Below are 19,806 nucleotides of genomic sequence, written 5' to 3'. Positions count from 1 at the left end.
TGTGTGTGAGTGTGTTGGTGTGTGTTGGTGTGTGTGTGAGTGTGTTGGTGTGTGTTGGTGTGTGTTGGTGTGTGTTGGTGTGTGTTGGTGTGTGTTGGTGTGTGTGAGTGTGTGTTGGTGTGTGAGTGTGTGTTGGTGTGTGAGTGTGTGTTGGTGTGTGAGTGTGTGTTGGTGTGTGAGTGTGTGTTGGTGTGTGAGTGTGTGTTGGTGTGTGAGTGTGTGTTGGTGTGTGAGTGTGTGTTGGTGTGTGAGTGTGTGTTGGTGTGTGAGCGTGTTGGTGTGTGAGCGTGTTGGTGTGTGAGCGTGTTGGTGTGTGAGCGTGTTGGTGTGTGCGTGTTGGAGTGTCGGTGTGTGCGTGTTGGAGTGTCGGTGTGTGCGTGTTGGAGTGTCGGTGTGTGCGTGTTGGAGTGTTGGTGTGTGCGTGTTGGAGTGTTGGTGTGTGCGTGTTGGAGTGTTGGTGTGTGCGTGTTGGTGTGTGCGTGTTGGTGTGTGCGTGTTGGTGTGTGCGTGTTGGTGTGTGAGTGTTGGTGTGTGCGTGTTGGTGTGTGCGTGTTGGTGTGTGCGTGTTGGTGTGTGCGTGTTGGTGTGTGAGTGTTGGTGTGTGAGTGTTGGTGTGTGAGTGTTGGTGTGTGAGTGTTGGTGTGTGAGTGTTGGTGTGTGAGTGTTGGTGTGTGAGTGTTGGTGTGTGAGTGTGTGTTGGTGTGTGAGCGTGTGTTGGTGTGTGAGTGTGTGTTGGTGTGTGAGCGTGTTGGTGTGTGAGCGTGTTGGTGTGTGAGCGTGTTGGTGTGTGAGCGTGTTGGTGTGTGAGCGTGTTGGTGTGTGAGCGTGTTGGTGTGTGAGCGTGTTGGTGTGTGAGCGTGTTGGTGTGTGAGCGTGTTGGTGTGTGAGCGTGTTGGTGTGTGAGCGTGTTGGTGTGTGAGCGTGTTGGTGTGTGAGCGTGTTGGTGTGTGAGCGTGTTGGTGTGTGAGCGTGTTGGTGTGTGAGCGTGTTGGTGTGTGAGCGTGTTGGTGTGTGTGCGTGTTGGAGTGTTGGTGTGTGAGTGTTGGTGTGTGAGTGTTGGTGTGTGAGTGTTGGTGTGTGAGTGTTGGTGTGTGAGTGTTGGTGTGTGAGTGTTGGTGTGTGAGTGTTGGTGTGTGAGTGTTGGTGTGTGAGTGTTGGTGTGTGAGTGTTGGTGTGTGAGTGTTGGTGTGTGAGTGTTGGTGTGTGAGTGTTGGTGTGTGGGTTGGTGTGTGTATGCATGTGCTCATAAGACTGTGTGTGTGTGGAGGTAGAAAGGGGGCTGACCAAGGAAATTGCTATGTCCCGTCCTACTTTCATTTTGTCTTGCTAGATAAAGTGTTTGGTCTTTTTGTGCATGTACCCATTATGAAATCCTGCTGATTTGAGAGACAGCCTGGTTCTCCTTCGAGTTTATTCCCTTTCAAGGCTATACCACAGGACTTAGTTTTTGGCTACCATTTCTACCCATAAACAAGAAGAATTCCACACCACCATGGGATGTACCTGTTCCGTCATCACAGATGCAAAGAGGAAGTGGCCACCTAGCCCAAAGGAGTACACCTGCGATCGAATAGACTTGAAGGTTTTACCCAGGTCTTTGGTTTGCTTCAATTCAAGAGCGCCAAGGTCCGCTTCTACAAGAAAGAACAGAGGCATATTATTGCATTCCACCCTGAAAACCTAGCCTTCTACCCCCCTAAGTTTCTCCACACACCAAATATGGTCTTATTTCCACCTCTGCATCCTACCGTCTAGATCGCTGGACCTCTCTGACATTCCCAATACCACTCCTTCCTGTGACATCTCAACACCACACCACTCCAGGCTGCACCTTCACCACCCCTTTGCCACTAACCCCTTCTCTACTCTACACCATCTCGGTTCTCCACGTCACACTGATGCTCTTACGTCCCTGAGCTAACTCAAACACTTCCTGTAACAACGCTAACCTTTCAATATTTGGTCATTACGTCTTAAATTAGAGTCTCCAAATAGCCTTCACTTGGATAGCACATGCTGTGAATCCAATCCATTCGATTACACACAACACACATGGGAGTGGGTTGAATGACTACTGGGTTATTAAAGACAATGTCAATGATAGCAAAAGGTTCATGCATTGGAGTGAACGTATTTCCAAAACAATGTCTTTAAGCTGCAAAAGGGCAGAACAAAAAATCAAAAGCCTCTGATATCTGTCAGGCATGCACATGCCAAATAGTAAAATTACTGAGATTACCCTTTAAACATTTCTTGAAGAGAAAGTGTGATGGATGGCAAGTGAATTCTCTTTGCAATAAACGAAAGAGCTTTCTTTAAATCATCAGTACCCAATAAAATCTCACAGCGCACAGTCCTTCCTCTAGCACGATTAGAGGACACCAGTTTTAAAGAAAAGGGCTACCTACATGCAAATTACCCAAGTATTTTTTATGAAATTAATTTGATCAGTTCAGTTCATAAAAACTTTATTTCGGCACACTTGGCCAAAAAAGCATCATTAAAACAACAGATAAAATACACGAAAGGTACACAATTTAGAAGTTACCATAAGAATAGTCATGTTCCTATTTCTGGGGAAACTATTCCACACATCTGCCTTAATTATGTGTGGGGCACAAAGTTGCTTGTGCGTTGTGCAAGTGAGTGCTATTTCAAGCGGTCATTGTTGGCCCATTTTGTGTTACATTTTTACAATTTGCGATGCACTTTAGGTGATGGCAAATAAACACAAGGTCTATGTCTATGCAAGACAAGTATCCTAGTCGTCCTCCTATTTGTTTTTTTAAGCTACGAGTTGTTTTAAAGAAGCTATAGTGGAAAATATTAATCCCCCCAAGAGTAACAACATTTACTTATCCATCAAATTTGCCCCAGGTTTGGCGGTATAAAAGTTTTCTTTAACAATAGCCATAAGTGGCCACAATATATAAAACATTTGGAGGGGACGGGAGTAGTTCATTACAACAGTCCAAGCAAATTAGCATAAAAAGAATTAAAACAATCAAATTCGAAAGTGGGGAAATTAAGTCAGGAGGTGATCATAAGTGATTGCCATTCTAATTGGCCATCTTTTTTAGGATGGCTATGCGGGTGCACCACATGGTGAATAGGAAACGTGAAATAGAATACAATTTGCATCAGATTTTAGCAGCATGTACACTTCACTACAGTGTCTAGACCCCAGGTTCCTACAAAGTTGGAGTAACCAACAAGACCTGGCCCTCCTATAGCCCTGGCAAACAAATATGACGTGAAGCTCCGTCTCATCTGACTTATTGCATGCCGGGCACTCCCCGTTGGAGGAGCCCTCCAATTTTTTAGTGAATGAGCGCAGTGGAAGGACTCCATATCTAAATTGTGAGTACAGCTTTTTAGCAAGGAGTGGCTGAATGTCGTCCAGCACCAATTCTAGGCTATAAGTATTTTTTGCTTCCAGGAACTCGGCAGTCTGACGACCCACAGTGGGCCTCCTTTCAAGCTTGTTGAGTTTGTGATCTCTAAAACTCTCTACCAAGGTCTTTCTAGCGGTTGTTTAGGAGGTTTCTTCTGCCTTGCTCCATAGACTACCCCTACCCAAACCATTGCATATACTCTTAATGTACACCAACCATGGTAGCTTCCCCGCACCTCGCAGCCCCATAACTTCAATCAGTTCAACCCTATATGCAGCTAGTTCCGGGGTGCTCCACAGATGGCGCCAATAGATAGGGGGTCTAAGAGCAACTTCATCCACAATGGGTCTAATCCCAAAATCCATACGGAGAGGTGTTATGGGTGTACTAGTGGGGAGGGCCATAAGATGTTTAATGAGTAAATTCTCTGTACGAACCAACGAGCCAGATGCACAATGTTCCCATAGTTCTGCTCCATACAGAGCAGCGCTCCTAGCCTGGACTTTATAGATTTCCACAACTGGACTGACCAATTGTTCAGTGCAGCTCCTGTATAATTTTAAAATACCCCCCGTTGTTTGAGATGATTTCAGCCCTGCTTTGTTAATTTGGGCACCCCAATCCATTCTCGGTCAGCGTGATTCCCAAATACCCAAAGATGGTTACCCTCTCCAGGGGTCTACCATCCAGGCAGGGATTGGGACGTGTGGAATTACCTACGTTGAAGGCCATATACTTTGTTTTTTGGAGATTAATCTCTAGTCCCCGATGTTTGCAAAAGGCACTGAAATTATCGAGGGTCCTCTGGATTCCCATGGAGGATTTTGCAAGCAGGAGCGAGTCATCTGCAAACATCAGGGCTGGAATTTTGCGCTTCGCCAGCCTAGGGGCATCGATGTTCTTCCCAGCATTCAATGTGTCTATTAGGCCATTAATAAAAAGGCAGAAGAGAGTCGGTGCGAGGACGCAACCTTGGCGGACACCTCTCTCTAAGGGGCAAGGGGGAGGATAGTTCGCCATTTTTGCCATATCTAATTTGAGCAAAGTTACCCTCATGTAGGCGTTTTAGCTGATGACACAGGTACTCTGGGACTCCCATGTCTGATAAAATTGCCCACAGTTTGTCCATTGGTACCAGGTCAAAAGCAGATTTTAGGTCTACAAATATAAGGTACAGGCTGCCACCCTCAATACAAACAGATTTCCAGTGTATCAACTGCAACCTAAAAACATGATCAATTGTTGATGTTCTAGCTCTAAACCCGGCTTGTAGGGGGGTAAGAATATTATGTTCCTCCATCCAGGCCTGGAGTCGCCCCAGTAAGAAACAGGTGAATATTTCCCGGATAACATCTATGAGGCTAATAGGGCGATAATTGAGAGGCGGGGAGACCTTTTTGTAGATTGCTATTATTTCAGCCCCTGACCAGGTGGTGGGGATTGCCATGCCTTGTAATATAGCATTGAACAGAATGGACAAATAGGGGGCCCAAATAGTGGGCTCAGAGCGAAAGAGGTCACCAGGGACCTTGTCCAGTCCTGCGGCTTTGGCAGGTGTTATCTTTCCTAGGGCATCGGTGACTTCACTCACCGAGATTGGGAGGCCATCGTCAGTTATTAGACCCGAATGCAATGGCCATCCAACCGCATTCCCTTCCCCATCCTCAGCCTTGGTGTAAAGGGCTTCAAAATGTGCCTTCCATACTCCTTTGTCTATATTAGGTTCTGTGGCAGATTTACCAGCATGGGAACCAGTATTTATGATGTTCCAGAAGGACCTCAGGTCATGTGAGTTTAATGCGCTTCTGATATCCTCCCATTTTTGGTATTCCCAAGTTTTTTTTAGCTTTGGCCATGGCGCTCTTATATTTTTTACTCTTGCTTCTTTAATCACTACCTTGTCACTACTTCTGATGGCAGAGATGAGGTCAGATTTGGCAGCTTGGCAACTAGCATTAAACCGTTGGTGCTTGGGTTTGTTGATCACCCTAGGCTTTTTATCTTGATAAAAGACAGCAGCCAAAGAGGAAACCATTTCTTGGTGATTTATAAGAATTATCGAGATGGGATTAGGGGTTCCCTTGTTCTCTACTACTTGGTTTGCAAACAAGAGGTGTGGAATAACTTGACAGTAGAGCTTGGCCAGTTTTTCTTGCGATTGGGAGATTTCGCCCCAACTGACTTTCCTCCCTCCGTTAGACTGGATCAAACCTTGGTCTAGTACTGGCAGCTTATCCAGCACCTTCCTGGCACATGGCAAGGTTATTTCTAGAATGAGAGCATTGTGGTCGCTATCATAGCGAGGACTGATTTTAAAATGTATCACTCTATGCCATTATTTGGTGTCTATCATGATGTAATCAATGATTGAAGTATGCCTGGTCTATTAAAAGTATGTTTCCCCGGGCTATCAGATGTGGTGCATCCATTACATGCTCTCAATGAGACGTTTAATGTTAGGGTGCATATCTGGAGTACTAACGGTGTCCAGGCCCTCACAGGGGGTATATTGGCCTCTGGAATAGACCAATATTGGTCCTCCTCATCCAATGTGCCTGTGACCAAACCGTTCAGGGGCTCAAATTGGCAATTGAAGTCTCCGCCAATGATTACCCCACAGTTTGGAGGAATGGTTGGGAGAAGGGTGCTTAGTTGATCAAGAGTAGTGGACTCTTGGCCTCGGGTACTGGTCACGAATAAAGATTTATTAGCAAAATGCTTAAATTTGTGTGGAAAGTTAAATGAACACAGAAGATGTCATGTGAGGAGCTCTCAAATTGTTTTACCTCACAACCCAGATGAACTCCTACCCAGGTGCACAGCCCCCCTGGAGGTCTGCCCTTCCCCGCATGGGTGGCTGGAATACTAAATGACGCATAACCAAGTCTGTGTGATTCGTCCCTAGCCCATGTTTTTTGGAACATACAGATCTCGTGATGCTCGATAAAGGGTCCCCAGTCCGGACTGTCCAATTTAGAAGCTAGTGCCGCTATGTTCCAAGAAATAATTTTTACCCTTGGGGAGTGCACTTGGTTTACGTGACAGGGGAGTTCGATGCTATGACTGACTAATGTGCTCTCCTTTGGCTGTGATGGGCTTAATCTGGTGTTCAGGGCATGTGGGCCCTTAGCCGTAGGTGGTGGAGTTACTACTACTACATCCCACAGTGCTGACTTAGATATTTGGATGGGTCAGTATTAAATGTGCCAGTAGTGTCTAATTTCTGTTTGCCCCTGGGTGATCTATTTTTTCCTCCTTCGTTTACCTGGACCAATGCCACAGTCTGTATCGGGGTGTCTCTCCTTGGTTCAGTCTCCCTTAACAGGGGGGTGCACACTCTACGGTGAACGTGATCTTCTAGTGGGAGCTCTGCCTTCAGGAGTCAATCCACTGCCTCAAGAGGGCTAAACCTGTTGGTTACAGAAATGTTAAAAAATAAGGGAGATGGTTGAGCCTGTATAAGTGGAGAGAATTGATTATTCTGTTGCCATTCCCTCCTCAGATGGTTGTTTCTTCTAGCTTCCTGCAGACTCTGGCCTGGGGGGTAAAAATAGCTTAATGATAGTGAACTAATGGACCCTCTAAGCCTGTGATAGTGACGCTCTAGAAGGGATTTCGCAATCGCCGTGTTCCTGAAATTAATCACAACACAATCGCCAGTAATATCTTTTGGTCTCCATCCCACCCAACCCACCCTGCGAATCATGAGAATTTCATTTATGTCTCTGTGGGAAAACTGTTTGTGGTTAACTAACCAATGTAGGCATTTATTACTAAAATCAAAATATGTTTCTCTAGTCCCCGGTTTCAATTCCGGGACTCCTGCTAAAATGACTACATATGGGGTTGAGGCCGGGGGGAGGTTAATACACGGGAGGGCTAGCCCTGAATCATGGGTTCCCTCCTGTGGAACACTCTTCTGTCTAGACCTCTCTCCAGTAGGGTTACTTGCTTGGGACTTTGCTACACCTGGATCGTTGATTTTTCCCATGTGTGCCTCCTGTTTGTGCCCCTGGCCATGAGTACTGTTTCCTTTTTTCTCCAACCCCTTTGAGCTACTCAGTCGCTTTCCCTCATCCTCCTGATTGGGGTGGGTTACCATGCTGGGGGGGGGGGGGTTATCGATTATTAGGGGCGCAGGGTTAGGTCTTGTGGGGATCACCAGGTTGGCTGATTCCTTTTCCCTCATAATCACCTCAGTCCTATCCACCCATCGTTCAACCAATTTGGCGAGCTTATCAATCCCGATCCCATAAGTTTTTTAGTTCGTCCCTCACAATTGTCCTTACTTGGTCCTGCATGTCCACCACCACGTCCATGACCCAGGCTGGCTGTTCTAGACCTGCTTTTGGTGATAGTCTTAATCCGTCCGCCCTCACAGCACCAGGTGCCTCATGGGCCGTAGTTTGTTGCGTTTGGGCCCCGTTGATGTGGTGGTTATGGACTTCCCTTTTTTTGGGCGGGCACCTTCTAGGTATGGTTCATCCACCCTACTCGCTGCCCGGGTTCTTGTGTGGGGGGTTCCTGATCAATGGACAGTGAAGATCCTGTTACATCGTGAAGACTAAGGGGTAGGGGTGAGTGACAATCGTCTTTCCGTTAGTTCGTTCTCTGTTGCCACTACACCAATAGCTCTCTGTAACATCCGATCTATTGATGTTTGTTGAACAGAGGAGGCTGGTTGCACTGGTGCCGCATAAAGTTTCTCCGCACCTGCTCATCTACCCATGCTTGCGAGGGGGTCAGAGTGGTGCCCTAGAGTATTATACGCCTGTGACTTGGAGTCACTGACTTTAATGATATCTTTTGTAGAGTCCAAACTCCAAGGATTCGTTGGTCTCCCCTTGAAAAGCTTGGGGGGGGGGGGTGACCCATTCAGGCCTCCTCCGGCTGCAGACGGGCGCAGATAGGCCTGCCCTTGGCCCGGGCGTGTTCCGGGCTGCGGACCCCTGCAGAGATTTTAAAGCGCCTCCAGACGCGCAAATGCGGGCGTCGGTGGCAAGGAGCCGTGAAGGAGCCTGGGACCTTGTGTGGTACTGTAAATTTCGGAACCGTGTTGGAAGCATGGCCCTACCATGCCGACTTCAGTATCAGCGAACCGCAAATGTCAAATGCGGTATGTATGAGTGTTTTCGTCATGTTTCACTGATGAATTCACCGTGCATACGATACCACATATTGAACCCTTGGGTTCCATTTTAGAACAGTAGCCATTTTGTGGTTGCCCTCACATAGGCTGCACACTAAGGCCATGCCTAGGCCTAAAGGACACGTACACCTTCTGTGACTTCTCTCTGACCTGTGCAAACTGACTCCACTGCCCGAGGTCAATCCTGTCCGGCCAGTTCCTTTTCTTGCGGCCTAATGTGATTAGCATCAGGGCTCGACCCATCATAAAGTCCTTGTTCGCACACGATCTCTGACTAAGCTATTTCACACCTGACTCTGTTTCCTACTTTATGGCTTGTTTTACGAGCAGGAGGTGCCCGTTTTATTGGGGTCCGCTGTTATCTGATGAGGGTTCTGAGCCTTGCTGGGTAAAATGACTGTATGCTTAATGAACTGAAATGTGGGATTGTCATTATGGCTCTGCTGTTTCTTTGAAACTAACATATGTGAATGACCACTTGTAAAATAGGGGCGGTGTTGCCCCCAAGCGTAATTTTGTGTATATAAGTAAAGACTTGTTTTTGGTTCGGGAGCAGTCTCCTGAGAACATACATCGTGTTGTACTTCTCGGATACCTGTGATTGGTCTGCAGCCAATAAATACGATCTTTGATTTCATCTAGAAGACTCTGTGTTTCTGTAGGTCTGAAACAGGAAGAACCCGAAGTCTTAGGGTGTGTTCCCCTGCACCGCTGGGTTCTAAAAACCCGGTACCTCAGTTGGCGCCCAACTCGGGGCGATTTCAGCGGTACTGGTCCAAGCCAGAGGTTCGTGGGGAGCTTTGTGTGGAAATTCTGGAGGAAGGCCGCCACTTCATCGACCCCTGCATGTCGACGTGGTCCGAAAGTCTTTACTGCGAGGTTCTCTGCGTCCCGACGGCTACGAAGGACTGCTGCCCTGACTATCGCCCTGTTTTGGACCCTTGACGATTTGGTAGAGCGAAACAATTGAGAGAGTCTTCTGGTGAAGTCGTCGATACCTCAGTTAAGTATAAGTGGAGCATCTCCCAGTTTGTTTGGTATCCTTCGGGATTTTGGTATCCTTTGGGATCGCTTTGATTTGGGACTTGCAAGTGCCAAAGCCAGAGGACTCGTGTATTCACGAGACTATCGTATTCGATAATCCTTTGAAGTTTGAAACTATACTAGTGAGCGAAGATGCCTGGTTCTAGTATATTTGGAAATTTGCTTTGTTTTGGTTGTAAAAGGGATTCCCGATTAGAGGATTCGTGTCCGGTTCCTCCAATTGGAACTCCAACTTATGAGCTTTATGTGAAACATGGCGTGGGCCCCATTACGTATAATGAAGTATGAATCCGCTACACCAGGAAGGATGGTGTTTTAAAATGGCCCCAAAATGGTAGTTTCGACACAGAAATACTAGATAACCTAGAAGTTAAATTATTCAAGAAGAAAGCCCGGCCGGCGATGTTTGATTCTTTCCGCCTATGGCGAAAGGAAGCCAAACAAAAAGAAATTAAATTAGCAAAGAAAAATAAAAAAGAGAGGTATGTCGATAATGCAAGCAGCTTTGCAGTTTAAAGATAATGCAGAGGACCAAATGAATGAGCAGTTGCACAGGCAACGCAAACTAGTCATTGATAAATGTTACCCAGTTTTGCCGCCCCTTCAGCAAGATGCGTTAAAAGAAAAGGAGAAAGACCCCCTAATGTCGCATTTGCTAAGTTCGCCACCCCCGTATGCGCAAAATGCTACAGCACCTCCGCAACCCTTAAATGTACAGCCTCCAGCTAATGCACCGCAAGCTTTCCCGCAGCCGGCTCCTATCCCTGCAGCGCAGCCTTCCCAAGGGACGCCGATTTTGCTACCTACCTCTTCTGCGCTCCCTACGACTTTACCTGGCACATCAGCTGCCCCCCTTGGTGCCCTACCTGCTACTACTCCTGTATCTACACCCGTTTTTCTTCCCTCTGTTTTTCCCCCAGTTCTTGCCTCAACTTCTCCTTCTGCACGACAACGAATAGCTAGTGCAGTAACTATTCTTATATCACCCCTCTTTGGGTCATCTAGTACGACCCCTGGTTCACAACGTAAGCAGTTGCGTAGCCAGCTGCCTGGTTCTGGAGAGAAAGAAGTATTGGACCACATGGCACATAGGTGGATTATTTATCCTTCAAGATATGATGTAGAATCTGTTGTGAATGTTTTTCATCAGTGGGAAGCACCAAAACAGAGATACGTTTTTGAGAAAATGTGTGAATTCCTCTGTGAGGAATTGGAAGATAATGGTTTAGACCCAAGCCCGCAGGAGTTGTGTCAAGTGCGATTTGAATTTGGAAAAGGTACGATTGTGGGTCCCGATGTTAGGAAAGCAGTTGCGACATTGCTATCTTTTAGGATTGAGGATCCTTCTCAGTCACTGTTTAGGCTTGACTCCTCTGGTAAAAAGGTGCGACAGTACCCTATGAGAGAAGTCCCTCCGGTATGGAAGGAAGCTGTTGCGGCTGATGCCGCTAATGGTATTGCTGCTATGCCAGCTCATTTTCAGCGTGTCTGGGTACATGTTCCCTGGAAGCGATCTGAAGTTTTAGCGCTTAAGCAGACATTGCCTGACCCCCGAGAACCCCGCAGGATATTATAAGGAGTTATCGCAGACTGCAGAATCTTGTGTCATGAATCTAGCTGACATAGATCTGTTGTTCGGGAATGTTGTTCCACAGCCTTTGTGGGGATTGATTCGTAATACAGATCATGTTGCAGAACTAGGTGACACATGGGCTAATATCATTAATGCAGACAATAGACAGGTTGGTGGTGCCAAGCCTGAGCCCGCGGTAGCAGAACTCCCTGGTAGAATAATTAACTATATGAAAACTTTAATGCCCGCAATACGTGTAAATTGGGATAAATTATCCGCATGCAAACAGAAGAAAGATGAAACAGTGTCCGATTTCTTTACCAGGTTTGAAGAAACATTTATCGACCACAGTGGTCAAGACATGAGTACAGAAGGTGGCCAACGGTTATTTGTTGATAAATTTGTGCATAATTTGCTTCCAGAGTTGTGTAAAAAATTTAAAGATTCGGAGAGTTCTTGGGCCGTTTCCTCTTCAGCGCAAATACTGGCTACTGCACAGTATTACGAAAATAGGGATCAAGATGAGAAGGATAGAACAGACAAGAAAACGAAAGAATTAAAAACGAAGGTTCTTTTACAGCAGGCTTATCCGCCACGTGGAGGTCAGAATAATTATAGGCAAACCCAGGGTATCTATCAGCAACCCCAACAGTTTCAGAATAATCAGCAAATGTATGGGTATTATCAACCACGTGTCCCTATAGGTCCCAATCAGTGTTCATATTGCAAGGAGGAAGGTCATTTTAAAAATAATTGTCTTAGATTGTTGCAGCGCACGAATAATGCTTATGGCGCAAAAGGTAGAGGTGGCCAGCAAGCTCCAAGAGGTAGAGGGCGTGGAAATGTTCCCCAGAACGCGCGTCCTCTTCCGCCTCAGAATACGATAAATAGTTTTGATCAGCAAGCCAATGCAACTGGCAAGACAGCGCAGTACTATAATAATGACTATTATGTAGAAGATGATAATACGGAAGGTAATGATTACTAGGACAGCCATAGACAGAGAGAGGGAGTTGTTTCAGTGCCAGTGGATCAGAGCGGACCGTATGTTAAGGTGACTACAGCGGGTGTAACAGAGCCCTTTCTGCTGGATACTGGTGCTGCAAAGAGTTCTATTATGCGCTCAAAACTCCCTGGCACGCCTTTGTCTGGCAAAATGAATGTTTCAGTAGGTTTTTCTGGCGCCCCGGTTAGGAACCCGATCTCAAGTCCTATGGCCCTTTCTGTTGGACCTTGTGAGCTGAAAGCACCCCTTATCCTAACGACGGGATGTGGTGAAAACCTATTAGGATTGGATCTGCTAAAGAGATTACATGCGACATTATATTGTTCCCCCTCGGGAGTACAACTTACACTGGGTAGGGAAGCGATTTCTCCCATGTATTTGTCGAAGAATAAACTGCCAGCTGAATTGTCGTCTCTTCCTGATGCCCTTTGGGCCACTGGCCCTAATGATGTGGGCCTTTTGGAAATACCGCCGTATGTTGTCACTTTGAAAGCCAATGTTAAATTGCCACGCATTCCCCAGTACAAGATCTCTAATGAAGGTAAAAAAGCGTTGTAGGAGAGTAGGGTCTGCTATCCTATGGTCACCCCAAATTTTTGCTTTTTGCTTCACTGGTTTTTGACATATTGAGGCTGTGGGCCTGCCAATCAGACCCCCAGCCTGCTGTTCTCTCTACTAAATTAAAACTATGCACCCTAGGTGCATAACCAATTGGAAGTGGATCACCCTGTCAGCCCCTGTACCAGTGTACACTAGGTACCCAGGGCATTGGTGTACCCAAGGCCTGCCAGGGGCTGCAGCATGTATTATGCCACCCCAGGCTTGGCCTAACAATCTGACACAACTGGCTGATCACTCAGCTGGGGTAAGTTGGTGTAATCACCTCTTACTTAGGTGTAGTATACCTATACCTAACCTTAAATGGGACACCTGGTAACCTATAAGTCACTCCTATGGCAGGCCTTAACAATCCTGAAGGCAGAGTGCTTGGTTCCATGTGAGATGGTGCTCTGGCATGAGCTGAGCCTGTCTGCAGTGGTCGGAACAACTTCCTTCTACTGTTTCCAGATATCGTCATACCATATACTCTTAAGTGCATTATGAACCTCGCGGTTAAATGCTATCTTTGGTTTGGCTTTATCAAAACATGTCGAGTAAGGTGTCATACGAATTGGAATACTAACCCCTCGCCAATTCTGGCGACGGGGTTAGCATTCCACCCTTCTAGAGGGACACGACATGTACAGTACCTGAAACCCGGGTAAAATCAGACATAGCCTCAGCTCCACAAAATGGATGCTGCCACCACAGACACAAGTCTGCCCTCCTGCTGCTGGGAGTCCTTCCAGCTTGGGAGGTGTGGACAAAGGGTTTCCTGCCAGGGGAGGTGCATGCACCACCCCAGACAGGATTTTGTGTATTGGTCAGGTAGGGCTTGAAAGAAACCAGACATGCCTGTGGCTCACAAGGAGCCTCGGTGCATATGCCAGTTCAAACCGGTCCTGGGGCACACCAGTCCCGGGCCTGGGGCGAGCTGGACAAAGGATTGGGGGTGTAACCACCCCCCTTCCTGGTCCCACCCTTAGGGAGGGACCTAGCAGGTAGTCCGGCCCCTAGAATCCGCTTAAAGGTAGGAGCTGTGTCCTAAGACTTCAGACATCCTGGAATCAACTTGAAACTAAGAAGAAGACGGGAACTTCGACATTCTGCTGCACAGAAGACTGAAGAAAATCTCCCCTGTGGTCAGGGAGTGACCACCTTGCTAACGCAAGCACCATCCAGCGAATCACCGTCTGCTTTGCCGCCGCCTCCCGCCGGAGCCCGAGCCCAGAGACTGACAAGACCTGGACCTCCAGACCTCTCACCGCCCGATCCACAGTCCCTGCAAAGAGGAGACCCGTGGAGGCACCGAGACACGTGGAGCCAGCCATCTTGGAACGACTACGACAAGCTGACCAGTGCAACAACCGAGGCTCCCTCCAAGTTGTGCTTTGGGTCCTGAGAAGCCCAACCCTCGAGCAGCATCTGCACCAAAGGTGAGCCCTCCAGCATCTCCACGATCTGCGTGGGGCCCTTCTGCATTTTGCCACTCGACGCGCCTAACCGGTTGCTGGCCCGCTGGCTAGTGGCCATCTTGGCGACGAAATCTACGACAAACACCGCTGGTCTGGTTGCTCCAGACTGGCCCTTGCTCCCCTCCAAAGGAGCAATCCATCTGACCTTGCTGGTCAGAACCAACAGCTGATTTCCGAATCCTCCTGCAATTGCTTTTGCCAAGGCTTGTTTGCTTCGATCAAGTCGCCGACACCGCCGACAGCGAGAGCCTGCGTGGGACAGCTCGTGAGCCGACTCCTGGACGTCGTCGACCTTCAGGGACCACGTGGCTGCGGAGACAAGCTACCCCTCATCACCTGTTTGCACCCGACATCGCCTGGTACCCACCTGGTGCCACGCTGGTCACTGGCTAGTGACTGTGAACACTGTCCCCTCTGCTTACAGGTCTTCAACATCTCCGATCCACTCTTGGATCCACTGCATCTCTTCCCGACCGACCGCCTGCAGCACTTTTGTCTACAGGCCCCACGGAACAGATAGAAGAAACCCGACGCACTTCGAGGCCTATGCACCCGCTTCCTGTGGGTGAGGTAAAGCTGGCACACCTGTGCCCAAGTGTAGTATTACATCTCTAGTGCCTGTGTTCCAAATCTTAAGTTCCTAGGTCATCCGGAAGATTCCTTTTGCAGTAACTTTGTACTTTTTACGCACCCATTGAAACCTATGGGAGCACGCGTGTGACTATTTGCTCTGCACACGCCACCCGTGGACCTCCTGGTCACTAACTGACGTTAGCTCCTTGTAGGCCCAGCGATTCTAGAGGCCTTAGGCCTTTTCCCTTTTCTGTTCGTGGTACTTATACCACTATTTTAGTATATGGTTTGAGTGGCCACCAGGGCCTATCCATATAAAGTGCAACTTCTGTGTATTCTGTGATAATCTTGTTTGACGATTTGTGCTCCTGTGCTCATAAAGAGACTAGGGGTTACTTTGAGAAATAAATACATATATATTTTGAATATATATCTGTGTGGTGTCCTTTCATTGGTATAAAAGGGGGTTGCATTTGGTAAAACAGCTGGCTTAACACGCTTCACGAGTTTAGCCTCAAAGACTGCTTAGCCTACGCTACCACTAGGGCAGCTAGTCCAAAAAGGTTGACTTACAACCACACCATAAGGGTTGCTTGGCATGGTACAAGGTGGTCACTAGAACTAGTGAACAGCATATACCAGGCCAACTTCTCACATTGGTGAGCAGCGGTTGGATTTGAGCTTGCTGTGTTTTACCATTGTAATCTCTTGGTTACCAATTGAAAGATCACATAGGTACCTGTAGGTACATATAAAACAAGATTAGATATACTTAAGTTCTACTGAACTTAGTTGTTGTAGAGCAAAGGGAGTAGCACACCCTGACTACAACTACTAGATAGGTTTAGTAGGTAAACCCAAGTGTAGGTAGATTGCAACACATCCACCCACACTTAAGAGCAATGGCTGGGGCAGAGGGGTCCACTGTACCCATCTCTGTTGAGAGTGACCCCCCGAGGGCACCATCCATCTATGCTACCCTTAATCAGAATGAGCTCAGGCATTTGGCAACTCTTAGAGGCCTTAAACAGCCCAAGAACCCAAACTCTGCTGAGCTCAGAGAGCTCTTACAGAATGATGAGAATCAGAGAGCACTCAAGAAAGCTTCCCAGTTAGCCCCCTTAGGGACAGGAACAGGAGGCCCCCCTTCTGAAGATACTACAGAGGTACCCAGTTCCAATAGTCACCCCTTAGATGGGATGCCTACCACAGAGGATGAGAGTGAAAAGGATACTGACAGTAGTGAGGATGAAGGGAGAACTAGCCCAGTGCCAAGTATTATACTTGGCCCAGCTAAACCAAGGCTATTGGGGACTGACAGTGGGTTCAACCCACTGGATCTCCCCAGTGGACTTAACACAGGGCTTGGAAGGCAAAGGAATCGCTCAGGTGACTCCAATGCTTCCCATGGCTCTAGAGGCTCTCAAGGTCACTCCAGGAAAAGGATGACCACCCCTCAGAGGAGGGAACATGAGGCCAGAATGCAGGAAGCCCAGCTGAGGATCAGGAAGCAGGAGCTAGAAGTAGCCCTGATGGAAGAAAAACTGAACAAGGCTAGGCAACCTAGAGAGAGTGGGTCTATACCCACTGGTGGCAGCATTGTCCCTAAGGACAAAGATAGGGTTTTCGATAATAGAAACCTGTCTAAGGTTGTGCCCCCCTACAAAAGTGGGGATGACATCCACAAGTGGATAACTGCTCTTGAGAGAGCCTGCAAAGTACAGCAGGTTCCCGAAGATCAGTGGGCAGCAATCCTCTGGCTCTCCTTTGAAGGAAGAGGCAGAGACAGACTCCTCACTGTTAGAGAAGAGGATGTCAGAAACTACAGAGTCCTGAAGAGTGTTCTAGTTGATGGGTTAGGCTTAACCACTGAGCAGTACAGGTTAATGTTCAGAGACACCCAAAAGACACAGACTCAGGACTGGTCTGAATACATTGAATGTGCCACTAAGGCTTTGGAGGGTTGGTTGCTGGGAAGTAAGGTATCTGATTTTACAGGATTGTATAATTTGATGATGAGAGAACAGATTTTAAATAACTGTCAAAACCAGCAACTGCATCAACACTTGGTTGACTCTGATCTGACCTCTCCCCAAGAATTGGGAAAGAAGGCAGACAAATGGGTCAGAACCAGGGTTAAGCAAAAGAACCAGAACCAGGGCCAAGGGGGTGATCAGAAGAAAACAGACCAAAAGGGTGGAGATCAGAAACCTAAAGACCAGAAGTCTTCAACAGGGCCCCAAACTACTGCTAAGGAGGGTGGGTCCCAACAGTCCAAGAAGAAGAAAGAAGGTCAGAAGAAACCCTGGTGCAATCATTGTAAAAATACAACTCACTGGACTAGTGATTGCAAAAAGGGTGGAGCCCCCAACACTGTTGCCCCTAAGGCACCTGCTCCCAGTACTACTGTTAGCAGTGTTGGTCCCCAGACAAAGGGTGTAGTGGGAATCACTATGGGAACTGAAGGAGATTCTGACTTAGACAGAACCCTTACACAGGCAGTCTTGATCTGTGATGGGGACATTGATTTGTCCCTGACTGTGAGCCCCAGTAACCTGGGCAAGTACAGACAGACTCCTTTAATTAATGACAAAGTGGCTCAAGCCTACAGGGACACATGTGCCAGTGTCACTATGGTGACACCAGGCTTTGTGGATCCTGGACAGTACATACCAGGTGAGAACTACCTGGTGACCAATGCCAGCAATGCCACTACTTCACATAGTGTGGCAGTTGTTAACTTCTCATGGGGAGGGGTAACTGGCCTCAAAAGGGTTGTGGTTAGTGCAGACCTCCCAGTAGAATGTTTGTTGGGCAATGACCTAGAGAGTTCTCTATGGTCAGAAGTGGAGTACAGGACTCATGCAGAGATGTTAGGTATATCATCACATGTCCTTGCTGTGACCAGGTCACAGGCCAAAAAGTGCCTCACTGAACCACAGGTCTTGGATCCTGGAACAATGGACCAAGCACCTACCAAGAAGAAGAACAGGAGGGTCAAGGCTGTGCCTTCCCCCCTGCCTCAGAGTGATGATCAGCCTTCCCAGGAAGCTGATCTAGAGGACCCTGAAGGAACTGTCCCTGAAGAGCTTGAACCTGATCAGGTTGAGTTTCTGGGGACAGGGGGACCTTCAAGGGCTGACTTGAGGCAGGCTCAGTTATCCTGTCCCTCTCTTGAACCCCTCAGACAGCTGGCTGCTGCTGAGGCTGCTGGGAATGCTCAAGGTACCCATAAAGTGTATTGGGATGAAGGGCTCCTTTATTCAGAGGCTAGAGACCCCAAGCCTGGTGCAACCAGGAGGTTGGTCATACCTCTGCAATTTAGGGGCTTCCTTCTTACCTTGGCCCATGATATTCCTTTAGCAGGACACCTAGGCCAGAACAAGACCTGGGACAGACTTGTCCCTCACTTTCACTGGCCTCATATGAATGAAGATACAAAGGAGTTTTGTCGCTCCTGTGTTACCTGCCAAGCCAGTGGCAAATCAGGTGGCACAACAAAGGCCCCCCTGATACCACTACCTGTGGTGGGGGTTCCCTTTGAAAGAGTGGGAATAGACATAGTGGGTCCCATGGATCCTCCCACTGCATCTGGGCACAGATTTATACTGGTGGTAGTGGATCATGCCACCAGGTATCCAGAGGCAATTCCCCTTAGGACCACTACAGCTCCTGTTGTGGCCAGGGCCCTGCTGGGAGTATTCTCCAGAGTGGGGTTTCCTAAGGAGGTAGTATCTGACAGAGGTACCAACTTTATGTCAGGATACTTGACAGCTATGTGGAAGGAATGTGGTGTCAACTACAAGTTCACCACCCCTTATCACCCACAATGCAATGGGCTTGTTGAGAGATTCAACAAGACCCTAAAGGGTATGATCAAAGGATTACCTGAAAAGCTCAGGCGAAGATGGGATATCCTTCTACCCTGCCTTCTGTTTGCTTACAGAGAGGTCCCACAAAAAGGAGTTGGCTACAGCCCCTTTGAATTGTTGTTTGGGCACCCTGTGAGAGGCCCACTGTGTTTGGTGAAGGAAGGATGGGAGTTACCTCTCAAAAAGCCTAAGCTAGACATAGTGGACTATGTACTTGGTCTCCGCTCCAGGATGGCTGAGTATATGGAGAAGGCATCTAAAAACCTTGAGGCAAGCCAGGCCTTACAGAAAGCTTGGCATGACCAAAAGGCTGTCTTGGTTGAGTATCAGCCAGGACAGAAGGTATGGGTGTTGGAGCCAGTGGCCCCAGCAGCACTCCAAGACAAATGGTCTGGACCCCATACAATCCTGGAAAAGAAGGGAGAGGTCACCTACTTGGTCGACCTAGGAACTCCCAGGAGTCCCCACAGGGTACTCCATGTTAACAGGCTTAAAGCATATGTTGACAGGGCAGACATGGGCTTGCTCATGGCTACAGATGAGGGACAGGAGGAAGAGAGTGACCCTCTCCCAGACCTGTTGTCTCAGAACCCTGAAGATGGCTCAGTTGAAGGAGTGACCCTTGGAGGCAACCTCACTGCCCATCAGCAGACTGAATGTAGACAGGTTCTACAATCATTTTCACATATGTTTTCCTTGATACCTAGTCAAACTGACTGGTGTACCCATGTTGTGGACACTGGTGACAGTCTGCCTGTAAAGAACAAACTTTACAGACAACCTGACCACGTCAGGGACTGTATAAAGGCTGAGGTACATAAAATGCTGGAATTAGGTGTTATTGAACCCTCAGAGAGCCCCTGGGCTAGCCCAGTGGTTCTGGTCCCCAAACCTCACACCAAAGATGGCAAGAGAGAGATGAGGTTCTGTGTGGACTACAGAGGACTCAATGCTGTCACCAGGACAGATGCACACCCTATTCCAAGGGCAGATGAGCTCATAGACAAACTAGCTTCTGCAAAGTTTTTGAGCACATTTGACTTGACAGCTGGCTATTGGCAAATCAGGTTAGCTGAGGAGTCTAAGGCCAAAACAGCATTCTCAACCCCAGGTGGGCAT

General features: G+C 47.8%; 1 protein-coding gene across 4 annotated transcripts in view; it reads right to left on the bottom strand.

The window, feature by feature from the left end:
- LOC146871072 (sortilin-like) overlaps positions 1-19,806 on the bottom strand; it is a 947,375-nt gene that overhangs the window by 503,600 nt on the left and 423,969 nt on the right. For all 4 annotated transcript variants that reach the window (XM_085650259.1, XM_085650260.1, XM_085650261.1 and 1 more), the window contains one exon: positions 1,504-1,634. In XM_085650259.1, coding sequence (XP_085506385.1) covers positions 1,504-1,634 — 131 coding nt within the window. The remainder of the gene's footprint in view (positions 1-1,503; positions 1,635-19,806) is intronic.

This window comes from Triturus cristatus, chromosome 1_1 (assembly GCF_964204655.1).
Source record: "Triturus cristatus chromosome 1_1, aTriCri1.1, whole genome shotgun sequence".
NCBI lineage: Eukaryota > Metazoa > Chordata > Amphibia > Caudata > Salamandridae > Triturus > Triturus cristatus.
The sequence above is the reverse complement of the archived record's forward strand: the minus strand, read 5'-3'. Positions and strand labels throughout refer to the sequence as shown.